The sequence below is a fragment of the Bombus terrestris genome, chromosome 6 (assembly GCF_910591885.1).
Source record: "Bombus terrestris chromosome 6, iyBomTerr1.2, whole genome shotgun sequence".
NCBI classification, from domain to species: domain Eukaryota; kingdom Metazoa; phylum Arthropoda; class Insecta; order Hymenoptera; family Apidae; genus Bombus; species Bombus terrestris.
Window position 1 is genome coordinate 21,360,926 of NC_063274.1, and position 14,417 is coordinate 21,375,342.

General features: G+C 35.5%; 1 protein-coding gene across 2 annotated transcripts; it reads right to left on the minus strand.

The window, feature by feature from the left end:
* Window positions 1–336: 336 nt before the first annotated feature.
* LOC100646090 (lipase member H-A-like) lies at window positions 337–4,053 on the minus strand. 2 transcript variants are annotated; one of them, XM_003403246.4, is made up of 8 exons: window positions 3,875–4,053; window positions 3,690–3,747; window positions 3,009–3,157; window positions 2,687–2,929; window positions 2,011–2,199; window positions 1,254–1,392; window positions 1,111–1,184; window positions 337–758 (listed from the first exon to the last, which is right to left on the minus strand). In XM_003403246.4, the coding sequence occupies exons 1-7, from the start codon at window positions 3,951–3,953 to the stop codon at window positions 1,127–1,129; spliced, it is 915 nt and encodes a 304-aa protein (XP_003403294.1). In that variant the 5' UTR covers window positions 3,954–4,053; the 3' UTR covers window positions 337–758; window positions 1,111–1,126.
* Window positions 4,054–14,417: the final 10,364 nt, after the last annotated feature.

A 14,417-nucleotide genomic window follows, 5' to 3' on the forward strand; every position in this document is an offset into this window, starting at 1 on the left:
ATCACTAATTTGATTATAGTAATATGTACATAAAACTGCAAAAATAGGACACTTCTGGCTTGCTGTTGCGAGATGTAAGTAACAAATACGTGGAATGTTATCGTCATTGAATGGGAGGTTCCGGGTATAATACGCGTCAAGAAGAACATCGCAATTCTTATTAATTATTCATGACGATGAACGTTTAAAGTGAAATTATAAACAGCTATTCATGCGTCACTTTGCCAAATCGGTAGGTAGATTTAATCTTTCAGACGAGTTCAGCATTCGTGAACGGAAATGCTATTTGTGGCTTCCAGACGCAGGAAATGAGGTAGTTAATAACGAAACAGACTGTACATGATAAAGATATTATCTTTTCACATTAACGACACTTTTATTTGTTCATAAATATATCCGTTAAATTAAATATTAATAATAACAATATTAGTAATGACATGTATTATTTTCTCCTTCTGTTTCTGTTTGTTATTGAAAAGAAATTCTTGTTAGCAGCATAGGCACTCTGTATATGCGTATGCGAAAACAACGTTGATAAATTGTTAAGAGATTTTCGTGGAAGTAAATTTCTTAGAGCACACTCAACCATGTGTGTATCCTTGGTGGAACACAATAGGGTTAAAGAACCCTCGATGCAGCGTCAATTGATTAGCAATGGAGAAGTACACAGTAGCGTGGGTTGTCAGATAGTCCTTTTTGAATTTGCAATCCTAAGATAGACTGCGTATGGTTATGCTCGCTTGTCTGCTACGCGTATACTGTGAGAATAGACGATAATAAAGTGTCGCTTGTCATCTGCAGGTACCATGATACGACGATGTTTGAAATCTATTGCATTTTCCGTGAAAAGATTTATCCCATAGCTCGTAAAATTATTCTCTCAGTGTTACAAAAATGTATTATCATTATGAAAAGAAAATCATAATATAGAGATAAATCAGAAGATAAACTTTAAAATTAATTTGTGATGTGAATTTAGGAAACGATGAAAACGAAAAGGCGAGTGATGTATTTAATCTTAAAGCTTATATTCATTAAAATAATGACAGATCCAAAACAAATCTACGAAATAAAATGACTCGTCTATAAGGTAAAGTATTATTATATTACCTAAGGAACGGAAATTTTAAATAGTTTTGCCATACGGAGGTTTGGCGTTGGTATTGAAACAGTATGTTCCGTATCTGAAATGAAACACGATGTTATGGTCGCGTTGCAAACTTTAATATACTGACATAAGGAATTTTATTTACATGTCCTTTGGTGTCGAATCTCCAAAATAGACTTCCTCGGTATCCGCAATTTCGTTAAGACACTTATGCGCCGGAAACGCTTTCGGATTCAATAGAGACTCCGCATATATTCGGGTAGACCTTTGATGGCTGCAGAATTCTTTCGAGAAAAATATTTTTCCATGAAAACCATAAATGAAAAATTAACATGGACTGCAGGAATTTTAATTGGAAATTAGAATAAAATATTTCAAGAAAAATTGGCAAATCTCACTCAATGACAAAAAAATGGTTTGATTTTTAAATAAATAATTAATAAATAATAATGCGATCACCTAATATCACTCAGTTAATAATAATTGACCCTTTTAAAATAAAAGAGGAAGCATTGTAAAAAAAGTTACGAAAGGATATAATCCGACTCCGACGTCGTCAAAATAATTTGCTTTATAGACTGGAATTTAACTTCATCTTCTAGTCGATCAACTCTAATTTCCGTTACAAATAATATCACAGTATAGACATATAAGGAAAAAAAGAGGAATTTAACATTAAAAGGATATTTCACTAGTGCTTTAAATTTTTTCCTGGCCATCGAGCATTTACGATAGATGACAACGATTACGGTAAGCAAACAACGTAAGTGGATCCTTTATAAATTACAATGATAACCGGTTATCAGATTGTATAAATGCTGTATTTGATCGCTATTAAAATTTTCTATATTCTATGAGAATGAACCACCGGGATGTCTTAACGACAAAATATTATGATTTACCTCCACCGAAGATTATAGGACAACCAGGTTGAACACTGGAGCCCCCGTTTACGTAAAAGTCAATAGTTCCCGTGTTGGTAGCTGTCCCATAAAATCCACCATCAGTGTGAAGGATAACAACGGCTTCGGCGTCGGTTGATCTGACGTGACACGTAGAAGGATAAAACAACGGAAGCGCTGGATCTAAGCCTGTATTAGGAGATTAGTAGTACTCTTCTGGTTTTCACGTAATACACAATCTACTGTTTATAATAACTTATTAATATTTCGGGCACCACGCTGTTGTATCATTGCTTTAAATAATTATTCCTCTAAAATGTTTATGAAAATATTCGTATACTTGTAAACGCTTGTCCTTATGAGGGTGTAGACATCTTTATTCGTGTTATAAGAAATATTTTATTATCGTATTGATTTTGGTAAATTTTTTAAGTTGACAAACTTCTGATAAACTTTTTAAATTGATAAATTTGTATCTAGAATTTACTATTCAACTATTATAACCAATGTATATTCGTCAATTAATTTAACATCTGATGACAATACCCCTATTTTTGCTAAATGAATATCTCTTATTTTTCTAAAAAAATCTACTACCGGGAGATATATACAACTGTCTTTCGTATAAAAATAAATACACGAAATTACCTTATTTTTTATAAAACGTATAACTCACCCGTTATTCGACTAAGATTGATATTCGCGTATCTGCCGATATTTCCAGCTATGTGAGCGCCCAAAGAATGCCCAATCACGTGCAACGTGTCTAAATCGATCAGATCGACGAGTTTCTTTAGGGATTCAGCAACTGCCTTCGCTATTGTGACAACTTGGCTGGACACGTAAACGTAATTAATATTAAATGCTATTTCTCCCCAATCCAGTACAATGACGTTCACGTCTCCCTTGTCCAGGTAGGCTGTAAACGCGAAATCGTAAACTCAATCGTCTTATTTTCCTGTTACTTATTCCCTTTTTGCATCGCGTGATAGTAATACCTCTAATTATTACCCGAACGTTCTCTGCTTCCGTATTCTCCAGGAATCCATGTATATAAAGGATACTGTCTCGGTCAGGCAATATGTCGTCTGCAATGTTTCCTGGATTCATAACCATGCTCTCGGTGGATGAGAAGTAAGAGCTGTTACTGTAGTCGTGCAAAATAGTTTTGTAATAAGACTTTTATTAACTTTAAGTGAACATTTTATAAAGTTTAATGTTCAATAGAGCTGCGCATAGTAATAAGTAAATACTCTGGTATACAAAAGTTTTCGATCAGTTTTCATCAATTTTCAGCATTTCAGTTTCACCAATCTTTTTCATTATATGTAGGTATTTCAAAAGCAATATTTTAAAGAATTTTAAATTAATATCAAATAGGAATGTTCACTTGTTCTGCTGCTTTTTTTTAGTTGTCGATTATACCTAATATCAGTTGAAATTCTGTCAGATATCACCTTTGAACTATAAAACATGAAATGAAAAATTTGTTTCATTAGAAACTTCAACATACAATTACTAGATATAAGTACAGTACAAAACGAAATAACGAATTTAATTCTATTTCGAACTGTTAATGATATTTCTTCGGCAAGAATTTAAAAAGTATTTAACGATACGAATTGTCATATCCGTAGGATACAAGGTCATTGAAAAGAATATCACCATATTTCACAAACCCTTTGTAAATCTTCAGGCGAATTTTTCTACTGACATGCAACGTATCTTCCACATCACCTAAATCACAAAAAATGTGGTTACTCAATGAGACGTAAATTGTCCAACCTTTCCTTGTTCTATCAATAATTCTTTTACCAGTAACAAGAAATGTCACGAGAGAAAAGAAAAATAAATTCATACGTACATATTACCGCGTCGATAACGTCTTTATGAATCAAATAAAACAATAAATACAGATAAGCGAATGTTTTGTACTTTAACATCGTCACTTTTATTCCGAGATTTTTATGAAAAGTACACTACGCGTTCAGTAAACCCGAAGGGAATGTGACCATGTTTTATGACATCCTCGATCGTTATGAAACAGATTGGAAAATCTTTGCTATATATATAAAGTACCCTCTCCGTAAGACTGCAACCTCCCACTGACGTAACAAGGAAGAAATAAAAGCGAAACTACTTCAATATGAGGCATATAAGTCATTGATATGTTGGACTATGGAACATAGTTTCTTTTTATAAGCATACATGTATATTTTTTGTGGTAATAGAAGTTATCTTTAGATCTCGAGGAGAACATACGATTTTAACAAGCTTGAACACACGCATTATTTGGATCTTTTATGTAATAAATAAAAGAAGAAATTACATTATTATACAGAGTTTACTACGCAATTGAGAAACTTCCTTCAAAAAAATTGAAAAAAGGAATTATTCTCAGATTTTTTGCATCATTGAATACTACCTAATTTCGAAATATAGTATTTTTATCCATCTGTAACTGCTTCGAAGACACGAGAGGTTGTCTCAATTATGTACGGGACTCTGTATATTATACATTGGAATTACATTACTATGATAGACACAAAGTATAATACGTAAAATAAAAATATAACATATGTAATAATGTATAAAATTAATATACAGGGTGGAGCATTCAGATGGAAACAGGTCGTTATCATTTTTTCCTAAGGAAACCATATATTTTTTAATATATCAACCGATGTATCTCGGCATTCCTTATAAGAAAGATATTGACCTATTTGTGCCGATACCTAAACTATTTAGTAGTTTAGCAGGTATTTTAACTTTAATTTAATTTTGTTAAATTTAATACACGAAGGACAAAGACAACGCAAACACAAGAATATCTCTTCGCGTCTTTCCTTGTCTTTCGTACATTAAACTTAACAAAATTAAAGTTAAAATATTTGTTAAACTCACAGGTTCTCCGACACGAATAGGCTAATACTTTTTTTGTAGAGAATGTCGAAATGAACCGCTTGATATGTTAAAAAATATATTGTTCCATTAAAAAAACGACGATGACCTTGAAATGTGGTTAAAAAATAACTTTCAGAATGAATTCCGTTTGTCATTGCATGTCTCTAGTGTACCCACTAGATATAGTTTCTGTAGCATTTATGGAAACGAGAAAGAGTCGAGTCATGAAAAAATTGTAACTGCATCGAAAAGTAGAAAAACAGGATGTAACGAGACCGAACCGAATTATATGTTATGTATGCTTGTCTATACAATGAATCTCATGATAAGAAATAAAATTTATGACATTTACGTAACCTTACCTGAAATTGTCATATTATGTTCAAATTGTGCGGTTGTAGTTGCAATTAAAATGATATGCATGCAAATTTTCTATTTGTACTGTGAGCATATTAAATTGAAAGGAAGAAACAATCCATACAATTACAGAATATGTGATTTAGATGATTGATAAACCTATTTTGAAAATATACTCCTAGAAAGATCACGGTTTTCAATCTGAGTTAGTCACTTTATCATAGTTACCGATTCGCATAACTTTTCTGTAAGTGATGGTGTAATTAGTACAGGTGCATATTATCGTACATCATCAAAACACACAAATGCGCGCTAGCCAAATATCTAACATCGATTTCTCCGTATTCTACGTTTTCATCTTATATATTTTGTCATATAAAACTATCTGCTCTCACTTGTACCACCAGTTACAAGACGCGCGTGACTGCTAAATCGAAGCATAAAATTCCCTTAAGGGTTGAAGACACAATAACAAGATCAAGTATCGCGCAATACATACGCATAGAACACACACGGATCGCGTTCTTTCCCACAGTCATTACCCTTTGCAAGGAATTCTCTCTTCTTCTCTGCTTCTTTAATCTCGAATATCAAATATCCGAAGGATTCAACTTCTCAAAACGTGGCAAAGTTTCACTTCCGACAGATCAGCGTGGCACTCACCTACGCTGTTGTAGAGCCGCGTCTCGCGTTATACCCGCAAACACAGCGTTCGTTAATTAAATCTTCTGGGTCAAGCGATATCCCGCGGGACGAATCAGACGATTCCGTCCCGTGGGCGTTCGCAGGTTAGAGCGACGCGTGAATACGCGCTTGGGCCAGCGCGAAACATCGACCATTAATAACACCGTGTAACGAGTATAGTTTAAGCGCGGGTACCAGCATGTCTTCCTCCTACCAACTTATGCTCTCGTGGGCTTAAACATCTGCATCCCGATGTCGTGATATCACACCGGCCCTGTTTCTATATGTATGTGTACATACAGGGTGTTCGTTCTAACGTTCTGCGCGATATTTCAATCGTCCGTGATAATTTAACGCGTAATTAGAATTAGATGATTAGGAAAGAGAAATATGGCAGAATTCTATCTATTGAAATGTAATCTTAGTTAGTCGAATGAATATCAACGCGAGCTTTTACCGATTGAATTTAGTTATCAGAATGTGAATTCCTCTTATGTTGTAGGTTTCTGGCTATTAAATTACGCAGGACCATTTACGGAAATTTCTCTTTTCTGGCCACAGGATTTATGATCGTAACTTGACCACAGAAAGTAAAATGAATCACTTTAACAGTTGCAACTACTTTCACGATATTTCGTAGAGAATTTACGTTTTTTGTGCTAAAGGGTCATAGAGAAGATGTTAAAAAAATTGTAGAATATACGTTGTTTATTATTTAAATTCCTTATTTCGCTTTTAATATCTCCTATATAATATGACGAAAGCAAAATTATATCGCTCTATCTAGGAAATGTATAGCGATTTGGAGTTCACTATTAAAACTACATATTCAGAAAACATTTATTACAGCCTGATAAATTTTAAATACTAATTTTTTCATTACATTGAACACCCTATATATGTATATACATACATACATGTCTACCTACGTAAGGTAGGTGGGTTGGTGGGTAGGTCGTTTACGTATTAAGTGTGTTCGCGATTTAGACACGATGAATGCGCCGTTCTCGGACACCAGCTACGAGGCGGACAGATTCCCTTTTCCTTCGAGAATTTCATCGCCCTCGAACACCTCTCTTCCTTTCTCTTTGGTCGTTTCACGATCACCTGAAGTCGAGAATGCGTCCGAGGAATGACGAAATACATAGCCGCAATTCCAAACTCGAAATTTGTAACTGGTATAGTTGATACCATACAACACCTTTCTAGAGCAATCAGTCATTTTATTTTTAGATTAGAATTTTTATTTTATTTTCATTTTATGATTAGAATAATTAATACTTTAATCTAATCGATATTGAATTCTAATATACTCGAGTTGAAATACAACACTCGTACTGTATACAGCAAGTTTCATCTTCTATAACATCGTACTTAACAAATGAATATTAAAATTTGAAGCATGAGAAAGCAAGATAAATCTTGTAAATATGATATTTCATATACAACATATAACACTGTCATGTATAATGCCATATGTGTAATATATGTAATAAATATGTATAATCGCGTTCGATCATATCATATTTTGCAATTACGCTTACAAATTCCATATAAAATTATTTAACAGCCAATTTGATTCTTACACCTGTAGTATATGTTTCTTAACAATCAAACATATTATGTATAAAGTTTTATCGTACAGGGTGTAGAATAAAGATAGTTAATTCATTTGTATCGGCGAAGATTGTTCTTTGGAGTAATAAAAAAATATAAATAACAAAATAAATTGATGTTTTGGGCAAATCGTCGCGCACGCTGGTTAAAAAATTATATGTTTACGCACCGTTGAATTAAGACTTATTATTGATACTTTACGGTTGTTCGCAATAAAAAAGCATCGAACGAGCTGCGTTAACTCCTCTGTAATTACCGAACATTCTGATGTGTATTCCACAACGAATAATTACGCGTAAAATAATAACCGATTCATGAGCAGACGAATCATTAGACTATACTCTACATTGAAAAAACACGATGTAATTCCCGGTATAACATACGGAAGAAAAATCTGTCCGATCTTTCTTTTTCTTTCAATATAAATTGTTATTACGAGCAAAAGGCTTTTTAACTATGATCAAGAACGAAAGCAAAATTTCTAATTTTTAAATAATTACACGCAGGTAAATATTGCCGTTTCAACGCATACTTTATTATTAACATTTTAAATAGAAATGAAATATTCGAAATTTCTATCATAGAATGTTAAAAGCGCAAAGTATTTTGTAATAAAATCAGTATTTTATAAACTATTCCATTTCCGAAAATACAAGCCTAGAAACAATCTACAGAATTATCATATAAAAATTTTGATTAGTAAATATAAATTTAGCAAATTTAAATATCTTTACTGACAAACTTTACTCAGTTACTTAAAATTTAAATATCTTCTCTAATTGAGATACAATAATTTTGTTTAGTTATATAATATCTGGATATCATCACTAACTCAATATACAAATTCAATATACAAATTTGTTAAATTTAAATCTCCTCGCTGATACGTGTGCCACCCTAGTACCAATACCGAAACAGAAATTACGTGGTCAAGACCCAACAAAATACAATTACAAACGGCTGTCATTTCTCAGCTATAAAGCTTGAAACAGTGGTCAAAGCGAACACTTTGGAATACGGCAGTCTCGCCGCTCTGAAAGAAGAAACCAGCACGCTAAAGCGATGATCGTCGTAAAGCTTTCGCGAACAGGCTCGCAAAAGTAAGGAATCGTCGTCCCTTGTCATAACTTCTGCGAATCGACGAACAGTTTCTAATCCTATCCGTGATAAAATTCACGGGAGGGTTGCCGCGTAATTTCCATTGCATCCGGTCAACGCCTTCGGCATCCGGCTTAATCCTTACGGCGACAAATCTCGCGCGGTGTTAGCTAGTGGATGGTGGCTGCAATAAAATTAGGCTACCGCGCGCTGTTATAATGCATCTCGATGTATGCCACGGAGATTTCTCACCCCCCTGCGAATTATCGCCGGTAATTCGCGGCTACGGGCAACGCATTACTCATTCTCGCGGGGGGGTTGACTTATATTCATCCACGTAATCCCTGCCGGATGATCAAAGATCCTCGACCAACGCGCCACCATGGTGGTAGCTAGCAGCGATGAAAGAAACGTTCACGGCGATATATACAATCGGAATAATATCGAAATGCTATGGGTATGGGGATGGAATTTTTTCACTTTGAGTGGATTATGAAAAATCGTGGAATAGATTTCATTGATCTGTTTGTAGCAAATGTTTGCGATAGATATCTCAGTGTGTGTGTGTGTGTGTATGCGTGGAAAATGAAAAATCGTGGAAACAATATTTGTAACAAATTTCTTTTAATCTTTAGCAAATTGAATTTAACGTTAGAATCTGATTTGACAACTTGGTTTGATTATGGGAACTGAAGCTAGAATTGAATGAAGGAATTATAATAATTTTTAGGTAGTATCAACTTTGTCGTATCAATTTTCTAAACTTTCTTTTTAATAAATGTTTGTATCTTTTTGCAGATAAAATACTACAAAGTACCTCGTAAACTACGTACGAAATACACCGAACTAAAGTCTCGTTTACTTGATATACGCATAGAGATATTGATAAATGTTTCACTGAAAAATGAGAATTCCTTTGACATACTTGTAATTCTTCCAATATTTTATGAACATTCCAGTTCAATTCTTCAGAATGGATCTAACGCCACGATTGGAAGCGGAAGAATCACAAATATGTCATCCATTCGCATAAAAGCTCAACATCTGAAATTCACAATTTCTTTCTCAAACATTGATCAAGTATCGTAAATCCTGCACGAGATACACTGAACTAATATGTCGTATTCTCGATGTAGATAAACATAGGAGAGCGTAGCTAGAGATGGTAGCAGAGAGCAAGAAGCCGGGTGGAAAGGTGAAGAAGAGAGTCCGATCGGCCGGCAGAGGGGTCCGCGAGGCAGTAAGGCAATAAAGCAACAAGACAATGACGGTGATTTACGCGGTCCTACGGCAAATGGGCTTACCTAGATTTTTGCGTTGGTAGCACGCGTCGGCGAGGCGAGGGAAAAGAGAAGGGAACGATTTATTAATCTGCTGTGCGACATGTACGCAGATGCGATGAGACCAGATGCTGGGGATTATTTATTTAGTTTATAACGCCCGAGACCTACCGCTACGAATAGCTTCGAGGCTATGAAAATTTCTCTTGCGTTGTTATATTATACAGGGTGTCACTAAGATAGGTGAGCAAACTTTGCTATAGCGTTTTGCTATTCGCGTTTCGTTCATAAGCATGAAGAAAGACCGTATAAGCGTAAATTCTATTTTAATTAAACATCAATTTTTCCTTTTCAAGACACAAACGCTTTCGCTTTACATTTCGCGAGAATGGGTGTTACGAGTAGAATTAAAAAGTTGAAGTGATAAATTATACAAGACCTAAAAAAATTTCGAAAATGTCCTTTTATCATAGCAATCTCAAAATTATGATGAATTTTTCTAAATAGATACATGCAAATTTGTTTTCATTATCGTTAGCGTAGGAAATATTAACCTTGAATTTTTCAGAGCTAATTTGCGTTTACACGCTATTCTTTTAGGTATCTTTAAACGTACATATAGTGTGAAGAATACATGGCACTTTCATCGTAAACTAGGTATACTATAGATCTTATCATTATTCGCCAACAAATAGGAGAAACGAAATAAAATAATTATGATGTATACGAATAAAATTTATGAGAATTACGCTTTAATTACAGAATAGTATATCAAAAATCATTAAAAAGACATTATCCAATACTTTATTTCTTCCTCATCAGTTTAATTACTTTAATTACATACTCATTACGTTCCATTCATGTTCGCATACAATATATATGCTCGCATTTACAATATCCATTTAAAAGTATGATACCATCTAATATAATTAATTAACATTCGAATCCAATTCTTTCAATATTTTTGTCTGCAAATGTTTATGCATTCGCCGGAGAAAGACACAAAAACGCAGAGGGTGCACGCAATATGCAAAAGTATAAGTAAAACATTCGAAGAAAAATACACGTTATTGCAGTATCGTGGACAAAAGGCCTAAGATATCGGCCGAACCGTAAACAATGTCGCGAGAGCCGCGGCATCGTCGGGTACATCAATGTGTCGTCGGTCCTTTCAAGTGAACAGTTTCGTGGAAAAGGCCTGCGTGACCCTGGCCACGGGCGTTTTCGGGATACGTGCCCGATAGGGCGGGAAAAGACAAAGAGACGCTAAAGACAGTGTTAGTTGAGACGCCGGCGAGAACGATAGCAAAAGGCGTACAGTGTGAGTTGAGAAGCGAGAGCGTGCGAGTGCAGAAGCCGAAGACTAGAGTTGTAGAGTTGAGAGAGTCAGTGAGAGTTGCGGAGTTGCCTGAGTTGCTAGCGTTGTAGAGAGATCGAGTTGTTAGAGTTATAGAGTTGCGAGAGTGATTTGAGAAGAATAAGATTTTTGCGTTTAGTTCAAATTGAACATTTATCGTTCTCTGTCCAATTAATCTCTGTTATTTTTATTTATCTTAAATAAATAGTATTATGAGAATTTTACAAATCTAAATTATCCTAATCCTATCCTTTTTCCGATACTACATTATAATATTTAATATGTGAAACAAATCACTATTTAGGTTCCATATCCTTAGTTACATTTAAAGGAATGTGAAACTGCATAAATATCCGTAGTCTATCCATTACAATCTTAATGACATCACAAGTGAGACATTGTTTCAACGTCTACCATCTTACTAAATTATCTTAACGAAATATTATTAAAATCATCGTTTTTTAATTATGGGTCTGCAGGACGTTTGATCACTTGGGTCGTGATCGCAGTCCTCACTACCTACAGCAAACCTTTAAAAAAATATATTCCCTAACGCGAGTATACTACGTGAACGTAGATCACATTAGCTACGGCCACACGCTATGTATTCGCAGATGCTACCAGAAAGCGTAAGCTGCGCGGAATAGCACGCGGCGATTACGCCTTCCAAAGACAACTTCAAAAGCCGCGTGGCCGCGGGCCGTGGTAACTCGTCTTTGTCCACCAACGTGTCGCTCTCGCGGCACCTCCAGTCACCACAGTCTCAATCCTGCACAGGGTTCTCGCTTTTAGCCACGGCTTATCGCGATATTCCTTCTGACAACCGTTAATCCCGTTGCCGCGCGTTCGCCGGACTATAATAACGATCGGCATTGCCCTCTGACGAGTATATCTGGAAGATGAACGATGCGGGGAAAATCGTTGAGTGCGTTTTCTTTTCGCGTTAGCGATGTCAGATTGATGGTGTTGCGGTTGTAGGCGTTTATACTATCCATAACGTGAAAAGAACGACTCTTTAACCGTACAGAGATTTGGAGTTCATAAACGAAGTAGTACAATAAAAAGCAGTAATTGATGTCAGACGTAATTTTTCATGCTACCAATTACCAATATTATAACACGAAAACCGAGCAAAACTTCATTTGTCAAGAATCTGCCTTTAATATGCATTTAATATGCTATTTATAATGCAGTAATATAATAACGCGGATTATAACGCACTGAAATTTGAGAAGAATAAATCGAACACTTTTTAATAGGCCTCGGTGATCCTCCAAATATTATGAAACCCAGTAACCTTCTTAAGAGTTGGCCCAGTTCGTATTGTCTCATCAGCCTCGAAAGAGTTAGATTGCGAGGAATCGTTTCCACAACGAGTATGCTAGAAAGACCAACAAAGAAGAGGAATCATTCAATGTCCTACCTATTGTAACGCTCTCTTCATATTTCTCATTGCTCGATTCGTATCTCTTCGTCTTCGTCGTGTACACTCTAGTCCGTTGGTTCGTGTCGCGGAATAACGGGTCGTTACGAATCCCTGATGCACGGAGGCGCACAGTGCTGGTCTCGACATCTCGCATAGCAATGAAGTCACTCCGTAAATACATCTGTTTTTTCTTTTCTCGGTGCTACAGCGTTGTTGCATCAACTTATTGTCGTCTTTCGATCGCGGACGCGTTCTGATGGTTCACCCTCGTGCACCGTAAAAGGCTGTGCATCCTAACCGGCGGACAAACGAAGGAATAGCATCGACACGGTCCCCGGTATACACCGTTAACCCAACCCAACCCAACACTCCTAGCTCTTTCTTCAGGTTGTGTACAGGAGAACGAAAGAGAGAGGGAGAGAGAGGTAGAGCTAGAGAGGAAGGTCGCGAACGATATCTACGACATGCCGATTCCGCATGAACGGGCAGAAAATACGATGCTGTATCGTTCCCCTCGGCCAACCCTTCCACGACCACCTCCCAACGTGCACCTTCCCAAGTTCGAGCATATTTATTACCCAGGAAACAAAGTGGCAAGTGCACGGTAAAGGCTCATTTGCAAGATCTACCTAAATCTACAGCAGTGTGTCCGCTGCCAGAGACCAAACCTGCCAGTTCCTCCTAATGGACACTCTGTTCGGCAAATATTTATCTTTGTTAGAGTGATTTCCTTCCGCGACCAGTGTCGTCTCGTGTGCACTGCCACTGGGACGATCCTTGTCGTTGATTCTACTCGCATCCATTTTTCATACTTCAAATGTCAATGTACGTTATTCTCCATAGATATTGGGACAGCCTAGTGAATTGGTGGTAGAAATATATGAATTTTATCGAAATGTAGATATTAAAGGTGAATTAATAACTGGAAACTTGAACTTATTATTCTCTTACGAAGTTGATAGAATTTAATTATCTATTAATTTTGACTATCTATTACTAATATATGCAGTAGCATATGTTTTCTTTGTAAAATGGAGAGAAAAGATTTAGTTGCATTATTTATATATTTTATACGGGCCCAAACGAAATAATAATCCCAAAATTTTTAAAAGTCCTAATGCCTTTTACGTTTTGCCTTAATTTACACATGTATCCTAATACTTATGAATGGAAGTATTCGTACAACGCTATGTTTGATGTATTGCATATATTGTTTATTGAAATTAATACAAATTTTTAAGTAGTTTAAGTTATTCACATTCATGAATAATAAAACCCTTGTCTGATATATTAATTTACTAATTTAATGTACTTTATACTTCGAAGATTTCTCATTCCAACTTCGTGTATACGCAATATTTCTGTAGAGTAATACAAAATATGATCGTATTCTAAAAAAGGAAACGTAATTAATCATATAATTTACACAGCAATTATTCAAAGTTTCTTAACTTAAAAGACTCATCACGTATAATTCGAGCTACGCAACTGACCTTAAAAAGACACACTGGAAGAACTTCGCTGAATTCAAACTGCAATTATACCAAAATTTGTATGTAATTTGTGACTATAATGATACCAACCTGTTTTTCGACAGAGACCAACTTAATAAGTATAATTACGAAAATTTTGTGCAACGCGGAGAGTCGAGAATCGTCTTTCGCCAGTTTTGGCGAAACAGTGA